The sequence below is a fragment of the Physcomitrium patens genome, chromosome 7 (assembly GCF_059467195.1).
Source record: "Physcomitrium patens ecotype Gransden chromosome 7, ASM5946719v1, whole genome shotgun sequence".
Classification (NCBI taxonomy): Eukaryota; Viridiplantae; Streptophyta; class Bryopsida; order Funariales; family Funariaceae; genus Physcomitrium; species Physcomitrium patens.
Window position 1 is genome coordinate 17,141,202 of NC_143416.1, and position 14,284 is coordinate 17,155,485.

Below are 14,284 nucleotides of genomic sequence, written 5' to 3' on the forward strand. Positions count from 1 at the left end.
TAGAGTCCATGTTGTTGATAAAAAGTTTTTTTAATACTAACAAGAGAGCTGTTTGTATGTCAAAGTTGTCTGTATTATTCTTACACATAGATTATATATATTATGATAACAACAAAATACTGTACATATATAGACTGCAAATTTATGTGTGTGTTTTTATCTTAAGTAGTCTAATTACTAAAGTCAATATATTTGGTTTTGCAATGCTTCTATTTCTTGATTAGTTGTTGTAACCACTTTGTTATATTAAATATTCATTACTTTTTTTTTTTTTTTTTTTTTTTTTTTTTTTGTATTTTTTTACACATATCAAAACAAGGTAAACAACCCTTACAAGGTTGTTTATTAAATATACTATATACACATTTTCTTACTAAAATTTTCTTCTTATTTTTTTTTATTAACATTGTTATATTGACAAAAGACATATTTGTCTCATATAAAAGTATTGAGTAAATAGTCATAGAATCATACATAAACAAATATACATATAATAGAGTTTTTATACTATAGTTTGATGTAACACATATATAAATGTAGTTCACTTAATCTAAGCACTATAGTTACTAAATCTCCTAAAAACTATCTTTAATATATCTTAATTTTTTACCAAATAGGGCCTGCACCACTTAATACGAGTGCTCATTTTGTTTCTTCTTAGAACCTCCATATATACAATTCTAAATATTTATCTATACCAATTTAATAGAAATATAAAACATAAATATATTAAAAATTAATATAGTACTATCTTTAATATTTTGATTTTGGAAATATATAAATTAAGATTGCAAAATAGAAAAAAAGGAAGTAGTTAATATACTTTATTTTAGACAATTTGATAACAAACAAGGTTAGTTTATTGTTTTACATAAAACCAAAAAAAATGATTGTAAAAAGCTGATATATTTATTTTTATAATAATGTATAAAAAGAAAAAAAATGAAAGATATAAAAATATTTTAAAAAACATTTTTTATTTTAAATTCTATAAATCCATAAATTTATTATAATAGTAAAAATATTATAAAAAAAAATCTTAAAAGTGTTCACAAATAATTTCTAAACTTATAAATTTAGTTCAATTTATAACAATTGGTATAAAAGTTGAAGTTACAAAACGTATCAATATTTTATTATAAATATTAATTATAGCTATATTTTTTTTAATTCAGATTATTTAAATTTTATAATATTCGACCAAAGATCAAACATTTTGCAAAGGGATTCTAAAAATGTTATCTAAATTTTTTAGCATTTATAATAAAATCTCGTCATTGAAAGTTTATTTATTTATTTTTATTGTTGAGAAGTAGAATATTAACATTAAATAATTTGAACCATATGTTTTCAATTTATATTGTATCAACCAAAATGTTTTGTTGATTTACTTCTTTGTTGTATGCTAAATTCTAAATATCTATTAATAAATTAAAACATATATATTATAATATTTTAGCTTTCTAAAATAAAAATATTTTTAAAAATAAAATGAAATAAAAACTGTGAGGATTTTATCAATTTTGGTTTTTAATAAAATGATATTTTTCACTTATTACTTAAGTTATTTCTTTTAGTTCTTTCAGAATCCCTTTCAGAAAACATAGATAACATTCTAAAAATGTTATCTAAAACACTTATCTAAATAAATTAATATATATATATATATATATATATATATATATATATCCAAATTTCTCTTATATTTATATTTAGCAAAAAAGAAATAAAAGTTGAAACTTAAGACTAAATTATGTATGTTTTAGATTATAAAACATCTATAAGGTAATATAGAATGTGAAATCTAAGTATGAATTAGAAACATAATATTTAATAAAATTTCAATGTTAAAATACAATAATATATACAAGTAACAAGATTTTATATTTGATATTCTTAAGATGTACATTAATAATCATGAATATTTATAAAACTTAGAAAATATTTTTCATTTGAATATGTTTGAAATTGTTAATGATATAGATAGATCCAATCTAAAATTAGAAAAATCATAAAAAATATAAAATAATTTTTCTATTTAGATATAGTTGTAATTTTTTTAAATGAAAACATATAAAGTCTTATATGTTATAAGAAGCTACAAAAGATACAAATAAATCTACCAAAAGACCAAAATAAAAAAAATATTTTTTATTATTTTATTTTATTTTATTTTTAAATATATAACCTTACATATATAACAAGATTTATTAAAGCCACTTGTAGAAATAAACATTCATTCTAGGTGGGTGGAAAAAAATAAAAAAATAAAAAATAAAAAAATCTAGAATATACAGAAGAATATGTCAGACTAGATTGGTAGAAATAAAAATGCTAATTTTACTCAATTATTGATTAATTTCTTAGAAAATCTATTATTTTGTAGTCAATACTTCTTCTATTTTTGTGTTTTTGGAAACAATTTTACAACATACTTTGGAATTATAGTAGTTAGGTGTCATGTTATTTTTTATATATTTTTTTAAAAAAATAAATCTGTGTGTATGAGATTAAATTCTTTCAAAGTTACAAAAATTAGCACGTACATAGGTTGAAAAATATATTGTAAGAACTAAAAAAACATTCTAAGTAATGGTACAAGTAATTTAATATTATAATAATAATAAAATAAAATACATTATATAAATTTATATCTTTTGTGTATTTCAAAGACAATAAAAGATTATGTTATACTAATATTAAATGTTAATAGTATGTTGGCTGTAGAAAAAAAAGATTAGATTAAATAAATTAAAGATGTAATTACAAAAAGTATTTAATTTGAAATATGCAACACTTTTCAAGAAATTTTTAGGCATTAAAGTCTTTAAATAGATACTATTATATTTAAATTGAATTATAAATATTTCCATTATATTTGATAAAAATTATAAATAAGAATGAAATATAGAATTAATTTAAAATTTACTAGAAATTTAGATATAAAAATAATATTATTATAGAATATGTTTTCATAATAGTTGGTGGATTAATATGTTAAAAATCTACTTTCTATTCTACTAAAATTCTTATAACCACTAAAACATAGCTTATAGCAACAAAAAAAAATTAAAAAATATATATTTATTTAGAAGATTTTTTGAAAAAGACTAATTTGGTACTAGTTTCAAATTAAAAATATTGTAAGAATTTTGGTATTAAACATTCAAATAAGTAAATTATAGTATTTTATAAAAAAAAAGTATAGATATTAAATATCAATATAATATAGATTATAATTATAATAATAAAATCTACTTAAAGATGATATTTACAAAAGTGAATGTAACAAATATGTTAATAAAATCAATGATAGTTGAGAATTTTTGGTTATACAAAAGCTTCTTAATTTTAAATTGTGCTTCTTGGAAAATCATTTATTTATATATAGTGAGAAATATATTAATACTTAGGTTTACTTATTCAATTAATATAAGTTAGAGTTGACATTGTTATAATTATGCATTATACTTAGTACATATGGAGTAATATTAACTTACCTATTATTTGTAATTTCTCTTAAAGAGGTTTTAAAGAATGATAAGTGTATTATTTTATAATCTTGAATTTGATAAGAGATCAAGATTAGTGGCCTTATAGAACATTGTATACATATTTTATAGATAATTAAAAAATCTTGTAAATAATACTTAAGGGACTTCATATCTCTATCAATTGATTCTATTGTTCATAATTATATGGCTTTTCAATAAGTTCTAAGAAAAATAACTATATTATGTGGATATTTGTTTTTTTTTTAAGTATAAGAATATATTTATTTTAGAAAAAAATTTCTATTTAAAATAATAGTATTATATATATTATCATATTTTAATTAAGATACAAATTAAAATAAAAAATTGATTTAAAATTAAATCAAATTATATTACATTTAAGAAGAAATTTATCAATTGTATCTATTGTAAAGAAATTTATATCTACAAGATCTAAAGTGTATATATATATATATATATATATATATATATATATATATATATTATAACACTCTTATTATTCATATAATTATTGACTTAATTACAAATAGAAATATTACCTTTGTAATATGATTTTTTTTGTTTTTGTTTTTTTTAGATGTTTATTTAAAAACTTAATAAAATATTGTAAGCAACCTAAAATTTTCTATGTAAAAAATTGTAAATAATTTATAATTTAACATGTAGGCCACAAGCCTTGTAGTCTTTAGAAAACTTCCACAAGACTTTTTTTGTTGTTTGTATATATAGAAGTAAGATTTAGGCCATCTTTAGTCTTGTCAATACCTTATTAGTGTTCTAATCTTGATTTAAGACTCTCTAGTCTTTTTTTATTTGACAATAGTCATTGTTGTTATTTTCTATCATATAACTATTTTTATTATTTACTTTTTTTTTCTTTAATAAAACAATGTTATACCATTTAAAAAAAATTAAGATTATAACATTAGAAATGTATTATTTCTAGAAGATTTTAAAATAAATAATTAATTTTATGATTTAAAAAGTTAATTTTTATAATATTTTTTAAAAATCTTTAGAAAAAAATTCTAAAATAACTTGCATCTTATTACCAATCACCGTTTTACGATCCATATATGTTGTTGTATATAATTTTTTAAATAACTAATAATAAATATAATAATATTTTTTATTAAAAATAATAGTCAAATACTTATAAAATTTCTTAATAGTTACACCAAATTTTAGCTCAAATACCATAGTTAATTATTTATTTTGTTTATTATGCACCTAAAAAAATCCTTATTTTTTATAAAATAAATCTTTTAATAAACCAAAAAAACCTTGAGTTGGATGTTTTTCTTTTTATTTTTTCTTTTCTTTTCTTACAAATTCTATGAATAAAATCCTAAGAGGTCTTTGTACATAGAAATCCACTTTGAAAGGCCATAGTTCAGAAGCCTTATTAAAGTTTCTTGATTGTTGAAGAAAAGTCCTTATTTGGAAACCTTGGCCTTTAGATTTGGTTTGAAGTAAGAGAAGGCTATGAAATAATCTATACCATTCTTTTTATTATAAGTCCAAATATGTCAACTCATATCTTGATTCAAAAATTATAAGAAGTATAAAAGCAATTGGTTTAAAATTTTTTAATGGTTATTGTATGCAATTTTTTGACACAACTTATTGAATATTTCTTAAGTCCATTTTTTGAGATATGCCAACAAAAATTATGAGAAACAACACTATAAGGAAAAAAAAATACATTCCACTGCATCTTTTCCTCTTAAAAATTTTAGATTAATTCTTTATAAATATTAAACCAACTTTGTGGAGATTCTCAATTTCATCCAATCAAAGAATTTGGAACTTCTGATCTCTTACCTTGTGTGGAACGACTTGCTTCACCTGCGGCTGCTGTTTTGCATATGTTGTGCACTGTAGCCTCTCTTTTCACACCTATCAACGATACACAGCAGAACGAAGATACATTCTCATTAATTCTAGCTGGTCCACAAGTGACTGAGGGCTTCTAGGTTAAATTAGCAGTTTTTTAGAACTGGGTTCTATATTGGGGATGTCAGCAGAGAAGGAGTCTCACGACTGTCGAGAAGCAAAACACTAGATGTTCGGTTGTGCAATTCATTTGCTGGTCTTGTGCATCAGTATTTCCTATTTAACCTGAAATCAGTGGTGAAATTAGCCCAAGTTTGAACCTCAAAAAAGTTTAAATTATGAACAAGGTTCAACTGTTCGTAGGCAGGCTGCTATTCTAGTGTGGGGCGAAATCCTGATGTCCTTCTCCATCTCGAAAGTTGTCGTGTCTAAATTAGCAACTTCAGGTCTACAAGGTCGTATTGCCAGACTCTGTATAAATGCCTGGTCCTCATCTGTGCCGCTTCCAGAAGACTCTGGGACGTTGGTGCCTGGTGGAAGAATCATCTGGAGCTGCACGAGAAAAATGATGTAAAGTTTCGTAAAATGCGCGTCAGTGAAGTCTCCAAAACGAAGGACAGCAATTACAGCCAGACGTTGCAGCGCCAAATTGCGATAACCAACAACAGGGACAAGATTCAATATGATCTTCAGCAACGCTAAATTAACATATAACTAAGTAGAATCCAGGAAAGTAAAGCTTGTAGAGCAACTAGGGTTGCTCGGATAAGTTCAGGACACTGACATTGACAAAACGTACTGATGCAACTCATGCATGAGCTGAAATTCACTATTTGAAGAGTTATTCAATTCTTCGATCTTACATTGAGTCAACTTTCCTCGTGAATCTCAAACGCCTTCTCGCTGAGGAGCTTCCATATAATCATGCAATCTTCACAAAGCAATATTTCTCAAAGTGACTCCCCGCTTTTCTCAGCTGACTATTGAAAGAGCTCTAAGTAAGACAAGACAAATCCAGCTAGGACGAGGGCGACACACGCTCGACAACCAGACAAGGCCGCTCGAGCATCCAGACACAAAAGAAATCAGCGTTTAGTAATTGATCACAACTTTAACAGAACTAACTAAAATCGTTACAACACTTGCTTTAAACCTGCGAACAGTTGACGTGTTCGGGTGTGTATTTTCTGATCCTTTTAAATATACCAAAGAGAGTTCTCTTCTAGATCCACATTGTGAGCTAAGGTGGAAATACCCGAGAGTACTCCTCTATTTTCGACAGGGCCCACATCGTCGCTATCTCCGATGCATCTCTTCCGCAGAAGCAAACAAGATCGAATGAAAGGATAGAGTTTAGTTTGGCCACCCTTCGTTGCTTTTCAAAAAAACTCTATTTCCTCTCGAAACTGTTGCTACTGCTCCTCCGCGAGAAAATAGAATAAAGTCTCTCTTCTTTTTCCATCTCTCTCTGTTGCCGCTCAATTGCTTGTCTCTGGAGATCAAGAAATTTCAAATTTTTTTTTGAAATGAGAATGAAGCCGGATGCTGAGGTGGTCGACTACGTGATCTGTGCAGAGCAACTTGCAAACTCGGTGAGCACATTTCAGACCAAGCTATAATCTGTAAAATCGTGAGTACACTGCCCCACAGATTCCGTCACTTCCTCTCAGCATAGGGCAATGTTCCAAAGCACGAACAAACCATCGAAGCACTGACCCTGAGGCTGCTCAAGGAAGAAAGTAGAAACAAGGTTCAAGAAAGTGCGGATGAGGAAGATGTAAATACATTCTTCTCAAGTCGAGGTCAGAACTCCAACATGAATCAGAAACCATTCTCGGCTGAAGAGAGGAGGCGTCGATCTGCCAAGATCACTGAGCTGAAGAAACGAACGAAATGCAGAAAGTGCGGCCGGAAGGCGCACTGGGAGCGAGAATGCTCCAATTTCAGAAAGCACAGGTTCTTCGAACCAGCAACGGGCAGAAGCATGGGTGTGAAAAACTGCAAAGCCAACGCCGCAGTAACAGAAGATTGCAATGAGGATGATTCCGCGGCCTTCATGGCCCATGTCAACGAGGATGTCGACGACGGCACGGAAGCATGGTACATGGATGGAAGAGCAATAAACCACATGACCGACCGTCTGGATTGATTTGCCTCGTTCAAACCAATACCACATGGACGGTGGCCTGTATGATCGCGGACAACAGGCGCCTTTGGGTATGAGGCGTCCACCGAATCAACGTCCGATGCAAGATCGACGATGCCTGGAAGCCCCAACGCATAGAACGGGTTCTGTACGTCCCCGAATTAAGAAAGAACTTGTTTTCGGTTGGACAAGCAGCCGACAAAGGTTTCGTAACAACCTAGACAAGGCGCTACCTCACAAGCGACGAAGGATGCGGAAAGGTTATTCTTGCCGGTTTCCATGTCAACAAACTATATAAACTGAAACTGCGAGTTGTCCTCGTCGAATGCGTGCGAACCATGTTGCACTCAAAAAATCTCAGACTGCAGTTTTTGGGGGAAGCGGTACAAACTGCCACGTACATACTGATCCATACCGCATCACGCACACGAGAATACAAAACCCCATACAATCTCTGGACCGGGAAAATTCCAAATGTATCGGATCTTTGCATTTTTGGGTGTGTGGCATATGCACACATTCCAAAAACACATCAAGAAAATTAGACCTGAAAAGCACCAAAACAATCTTCGTGGGATGCTGCACCAATACGAAGGCCTATCGACTTTGGAACATTCAACGACGTCGACGGATCATAAGTTGCGACGTAATCTTCGACGAGTGTTCGATTTCCGGGACGAGAACCCCCAAAATATTCTCAGGATTGTTTTCTTTCCAACAGACACCCACTGCCCCACAAGGTGAGATTACCGCGGACCCGATCCATCACGGCAAAACCACAGCCTTCCACGTTTCCGAAGGGAAAACCGATCCAAATTCGAACAATGAACAGCACGGCAGAGAGTAACATGCGTGCTCACCACCTCCATCCCCCGTCCAAAGTTGGGGCATCAACATTGAGCACCCACCGCAGGAAACGGAGACTTCACCACCGACCACAGTGAGCACCGCCGCCCTTCCGCATCCGAAGTGCTCCGGCCCACCTGCAGGACTACATTGTCCCGGGCTCTTTTGCCGGGACCGTGTCCAGCAGCCACATTCCGGACGACCCAAGCAATCACGAGGAGGCCCTCGCCAGCGCGGAAGCAGACCAGTGCCGTTCGGCTGTAGAGGCCGAATACAATTCCCTCCTCCAAAACATTACTTGGCAAGTAGTGCAGGACCCCCTGATCGCAAGACCGTGAGGTGTAAATGGGTGTACGGAGTGAAAACTAACTCGGATGGATCAATCTCGAAGTTAAAGGCGCGACTTGTCGCTAAGGGATACTCTCAGCAACACCAGATTGATTACGACCAGACCTTCAGTCCAGTGGTCAAATACGAATCAATCCGCACTGTGCTTTGTAAGAGAAAGAACAGTAAGAATGATAAAATAAAGTATGAAGTATATTAATAAAATAACTTGATTACATTATAATGATAAGAGCCTTCTATATTGTCTTGTGGAGAGAAGTACTTATATCTTCTTCATAATTACTTTGTAACTAACTAAAGGTAATTTTATATGTATTAATTAATCTAATATATATTAGTAAATCTAACACCCCCCTTAATCATCATAGACTAGATTATATTTGAATTGTTGATGTTGATTAAATCTTTAATGAAGTTGTACTTTGGCTTTAGGAGTGACTTCCTCATTATACTCGCCTTTATATCATTTGTAGGTATAAACTCCAAGACAACTTCATTTGCCTTTATATTTTCTCAAATATACTGGTACTTGATATTAATATGTTTTGTGCAATTACAAAAATATGGATTTTGTGTCATTACAATATATGATTGATAATTATAATAAATTGTACTTGGTAGAGTTACTTGATGTCCAATTTCTTTGAAAAGAGTTTGAAGCCACATTAGTTCTTTTAAAGATATTGCTAATACAATATATTTTGCTTTTATACTTGATTGTGCTACCATGGCTTGTTTTTTAGAATGCCAATTCAAAAGAAATGTGTTGAGGTAAAATAAGTATCTGGAAGTAGATTTTTGAGCATCTAAATCTCCCGTATAATTCACATCACTCCAACCATAAAGTTGTAGTGGAAATATAGAAGAAGAACTCAAATAACATAATCCAAAATTTTGATTATGAAAAATTTGAATATCTAAGATATATGGCTAAGTCTAGTCCAATTCATTGAATAGCTTTAAAATTTATGATTATGAAAAATTTGAATATCTAAGATATATTCAATTTCGTTGTTGTCTATTAAAAAAAATAAGAAAAGAATACTACTTTAATTGAAATGAGATAAGATAAATCATTTGAAATTAAAACTACGTCATTAATATAAAGGTCTAAAGTGGACAACTGATGGAGATAAGTATTTATAATAAAATTGATATCCAAAATATATTTTAAAAATCCATTAATGACTAGAAAGTCATCAAAATGATCACACCATATGTGTCACAAACATACATAGGTATTCTAATAAATAAATATATAATTAGATAGAAATAGATAAAAATAGATAAAAATAGATTAATTTTATAAGACCTTTTAGAGAACCTTCCTAGAAGCTTCATAGATGCTGTTTGACTTTACATGTATTTGTAGTTGTTTGGTAGCTTAGAAACTTGGTCAACAAGTTAACCATGTGTTGGTAGTTTGTGGAACAAGTTACCTATGTGGCGCATATATAAAAAACTTGCCTTGCAAGTTAAGATATGTGTCTTGCAAAGTCAACACATTTTGGAGGTCCTATAGTACATCACCACATAGCTCCTAGTTAAGAGTATATATTGAGTCAAGAGTGAAGTCTTCTTCACTCTTGTCAATGACTTTTTAATCTTTAGTATTATTTTAAGATTTTCTAGTCTTCTTGTTTTTGGCAATAGTCATTCTAGTTTAATATTACATTATCTTTTGAGTGACTTTCTAATTCTTTTTAGTGTTGCAAGAGTATATTGAAGATTTTCTTTCTTTGAGATTTATGTCTTTGACAATTTGATAAGAATGTTAATATAGTGTTTTTATCTTGTTTTAGAAGTGAGTGGATTACTCCACTTCTATTGCTGTATTTTTAAGGTTACAAACTATCCACCTTTAAACAAAAAATCTTATTTTTTAATAATGATTTTTTCCTTAAAGAGAGTGGATTATCCTTCTTTGTGGAAATTTTTATTAGAGGTTGCAGATTACCTTCCTATAATTTAGCTTTTTGAATTTCTTTGAGTTAGATATAGAAGGAAAGATTATGAATGCTACTCTTAGGTGAAGTGAGAATAGTTTTGCAACTATTGGACATCTTCATGAGCTTTTCAATACTCTAAGAATAGAAATCTCACATATTTCCAACGTGAATCATGGAAGTATTATACCTATTCTTATAGAAGAAGTTTAGAATCTACGACAAAAAGTTGTACAATTGAAGGAAGCAAGTAGATTGACCTCACAACCAAATCTAAGGAATTTTGCTTCTACAAGTATGATGGGGACAATGATTAGTATGCCTAAGAAGTTTGATGGAATAAGATCAAAATTTTGAGGATTTTTGCAACAAGTCAAGTTCTATCTAAGGTTGCACCTTTTCTAATACTTTGATGAAATTACTCAAGTCAGATTCATAGGTGCACATCTATCAAGAAGTGCTCTTTCTTGGTTTGTATCTTTAATAAAAAAAAGTTTTGTAACTCTTTTATGATTTAAATTCATTCCTATAAGTGTTTACGGCCACATTTAGAAAAAGTGATCAAGAAAAAATAGTAGAGACCAAGCTTTTATCTTTATGGCAAGGATCATGGTTAGCCACCATGTATGCTACTGAATTCCAAAACCTTACTTGCAATGTGGATTGGAATGACAAAGCCCTTATCAATCAATTTTGATATAGATTGAAGGATAATGTCAAAGACTTGTTACTGACAATGCTAAAGACAAAATCTTTGGAGCAATTTATTGCTCAAGCCATTGCATGTGATAATTGATTATTTGAAAGACTTCAAGAATAAAGATATGGTTGGAGAGGAATAAATCAAATAATGATGGAAGCTCCTAAGTTTTTAGAAACTTATTTATCAAAGCCACAACCTATGCAAATTCATATGATATATTTTAAAGCCTTCACAGAGCAAAAAAAGAGTCAATAATGTTAAGAGGGCTTATGCTTATATTGTGGAAAAACTAAATATACTACTCAACATTATTCAAAGAAACAACGCAATTACAAAATGACAAGCATAATTGCCAAAGAAGATAGTATATCAGAAAATGAGTTGCTCTAGCTACAATAGGAATCATGGTATTGGAATCATATACAATATCTAACAAAGGTCCTATTCTCTTCTTTGATCTCTCATCTTGTTTTACAATAGAAGTCTGTTTAGGACCAAAAATATACAAAGTCTTAGCCTTATTAGATTCAAGAGCCTCAGCTTATTTTATAGATGAAGACTTTGTCAAAAAACAAGATATATCCTTAGTTAAAAAAATCAAACCTATGCATGTAGAAGTAATAAATAGACGTTCATTATCTTTTGAGGATATTATACATGCAACTTATCTTATAGAAGTAGCAACTAGTGGTTAAAATAGTTTAATAATATTTAATATAATTAAGTCTCCTTTTAATCCAATCATTTTAGGATTATTATCATTAAAAAGATATAATCCTGAAATAGACTAGATTTCTTGCAATCTCAATTTTTTCTATAGTTTAGCCTAAGATCCTACTAGGCAAGTAGTAATCTATAAGTCTAATATATCCAAACTCTTATTGATAGGTGTAAAAGCTTTCATGCATGCCGCAAATGAAGGGTCATCTTTTGCTATATATGCGATGTCCATTGTCGATGGTAAAAAGATATCAAGTGATATTCTTAGCCAATATTAAGATTTGTAGGATGTTTTTGAAAAAAAAAAATGTAAATATTCTTTCACACCATTATCTTTATGATTATATGATTGATCTTCAAGAAGGAGCTCAACCTCTATTTGAACCAATCTATAGCCTATCACAAAATAAGTTGGCTACACTTAAAGAGTATATTGATAAAAATTTAGCTAAGAACTTTATATGATATTCTAAATCTCCAGCTAGCACTTTTAACTTATTTGTGAAGAAAAAAGATAAATATCTATAGATATGTATAAATTATCGAAGACTTAATAAGATTACCATTAAGAATATGTATCCTCTACTTTTGATTTTAAAACTTTTTGATCAACTAAATCAAGAAAAGATTTATACAAAAATAGATCTATAAAGAGTATATAACCTAGTCGGCATCAAAGAAGGAAATGAATAGAAGACTACTTTTCAAACTGGGTATGGATATTTTGAATATAATGTCATGTCTTTTCGACTCACGAATGCACTAATTACTTTTCAACATCTAATGAATGATATCTTTTGTGAGTTTTTTTTGATGATTTTATCATTTATTATTTGGATGACATTTTAATCTATTCTAAGAATATAAAAGAAAATGAAGTTCATATTTGTTGTGTGTTACAAAGACTAAGAGATGTAAGATTATATGCAAAGATGGAAAAGTATGTATTCCACACTACTCAAGTTGACTTTTTGGAATACACCATTTCCAATGAAGGCATTATAATGGATACAAAGAAGGTCCAAACTATCATAGATTGAAAGATCCTAAAAATAATAAGAGATGTACAATGCTTTTTGGGCTTTGCCAATTATTATCAAATCTCTATCAAGAACTTTTTTCAAGTTGTAGCTCCACTTATATGTTTGACTTGTAAAGACAAACTTGAGTGAAATAAAAAAGTTGAAGCATTATTTATTGCTTTAAAGAAGAAATTTATTTCTACACCAACTTTGTATTGCATCTACTTTTTTAAGATATTTCATATGGAAACAAATACATCAGACTTTGCCTTGAATGCAGTATTGTCACAAATAAAAATAGATGACAAATTCCATCTAATAGCTTTTCATTCTAGAAAATTTTCAGCAACCAAGATTAACTATGAGATCTACAACAAAAATCTTCTTACAATTATGGATTCATTTCAAGAATGATATTATTATCTAAAAGGCACTTTAAGTCTAGTCACAGAATATATAAATCACAAGAATCTCAAGTATTTTATATTGGCATGTATTTTGAATCATCATCAAGCTCATTAGAGCATGTCATTATCAAGATTTGATTTCAAGATAACATATTGACTTCGAAAAAAATAAGGTTTATCAAATGTTCTTTCCGGATATTCTTATCTTGCACCAAAAGAAAGAGACGTATCTTTTGATCAACAAAGAACAATCTTCTTGAAACGAGAGTATTTTCAACTTTGAGCAATGAAATCAACATTGATTTTTAATTCAACCTTTGTAAAACAAATTCAATCAAGTATGTCCTCTAATCCTCTTATTAATAATATCAAGAATCTTTCTTCTAAGTCTCATGATGTTTCAAAGTTCAAGTTCAAAAATAATCTACTCTATTTTGAAGGATGTCTTCATTTTCTAGAAGAAGAAGCACGTTTATATATTCTTTAAGCATGTCATGGCTTTCCAGCAACAAGACATTTTGGATACAACAAGACTTTAGACCTTATATCCAAAGATTTTTGATAGCCACAAATATAGAAGATAATAAAAGACTTTGTCCAGTCATATGAAATTTGTTCAAGATCAAAAACTCTTTGTCAACGATCCTATGGACTTCTTCAACCATTGCCTATATCCAAGCAACTATGGTCTTCTATTTCTATAGATTTTATTATAGATCTTTTAAATTCAAGTTCATATGTTTCTATATTTGTAATTATAGATCACCTCACCAAAATAGCATATTTTATACCATG

General features: G+C 29.2%; 1 protein-coding gene across 6 annotated transcripts; it reads right to left on the reverse strand.

Annotated features, from left to right (window-relative positions):
* Nucleotides 1-4,124: 4,124 nt before the first annotated feature.
* LOC141045640 (uncharacterized) lies at nucleotides 4,125-8,815 on the reverse strand. 6 transcript variants are annotated; one of them, XR_016504293.1, is made up of 4 exons: nucleotides 6,607-8,351; nucleotides 6,215-6,282; nucleotides 5,672-5,903; nucleotides 4,125-5,414 (listed from the first exon to the last, which is right to left on the reverse strand). XR_016504293.1 is itself a non-coding variant. In XM_090252187.1 (2 exons), exon 1 carries the CDS (start codon nucleotides 7,479-7,481, stop codon nucleotides 7,173-7,175), a length of 309 nt encoding a protein of 102 aa, XP_090108313.1. In that variant the 5' UTR covers nucleotides 7,482-8,351; the 3' UTR covers nucleotides 6,863-6,918; nucleotides 7,137-7,172. The 6 variants fall into 6 exon arrangements, 1 of the variants encoding a protein (XP_090108313.1); XR_016504292.1 differs by having other exon boundaries at nucleotides 4,128-5,903; nucleotides 6,607-6,843; nucleotides 7,137-8,351; XR_016504294.1 differs by adding an exon at nucleotides 8,358-8,815 and having other exon boundaries at nucleotides 4,129-5,903; nucleotides 6,607-6,918.
* Nucleotides 8,816-14,284: the final 5,469 nt, after the last annotated feature.

What these genes read in the sequence shown, in the direction of transcription:
- LOC141045640 (XM_090252187.1), bottom strand. Translation starts at nt 7,481, where the DNA reads ATGTGGTTTATTGCTCTTCCATCCATGTACCATGCTTCCGTGCCGTCG.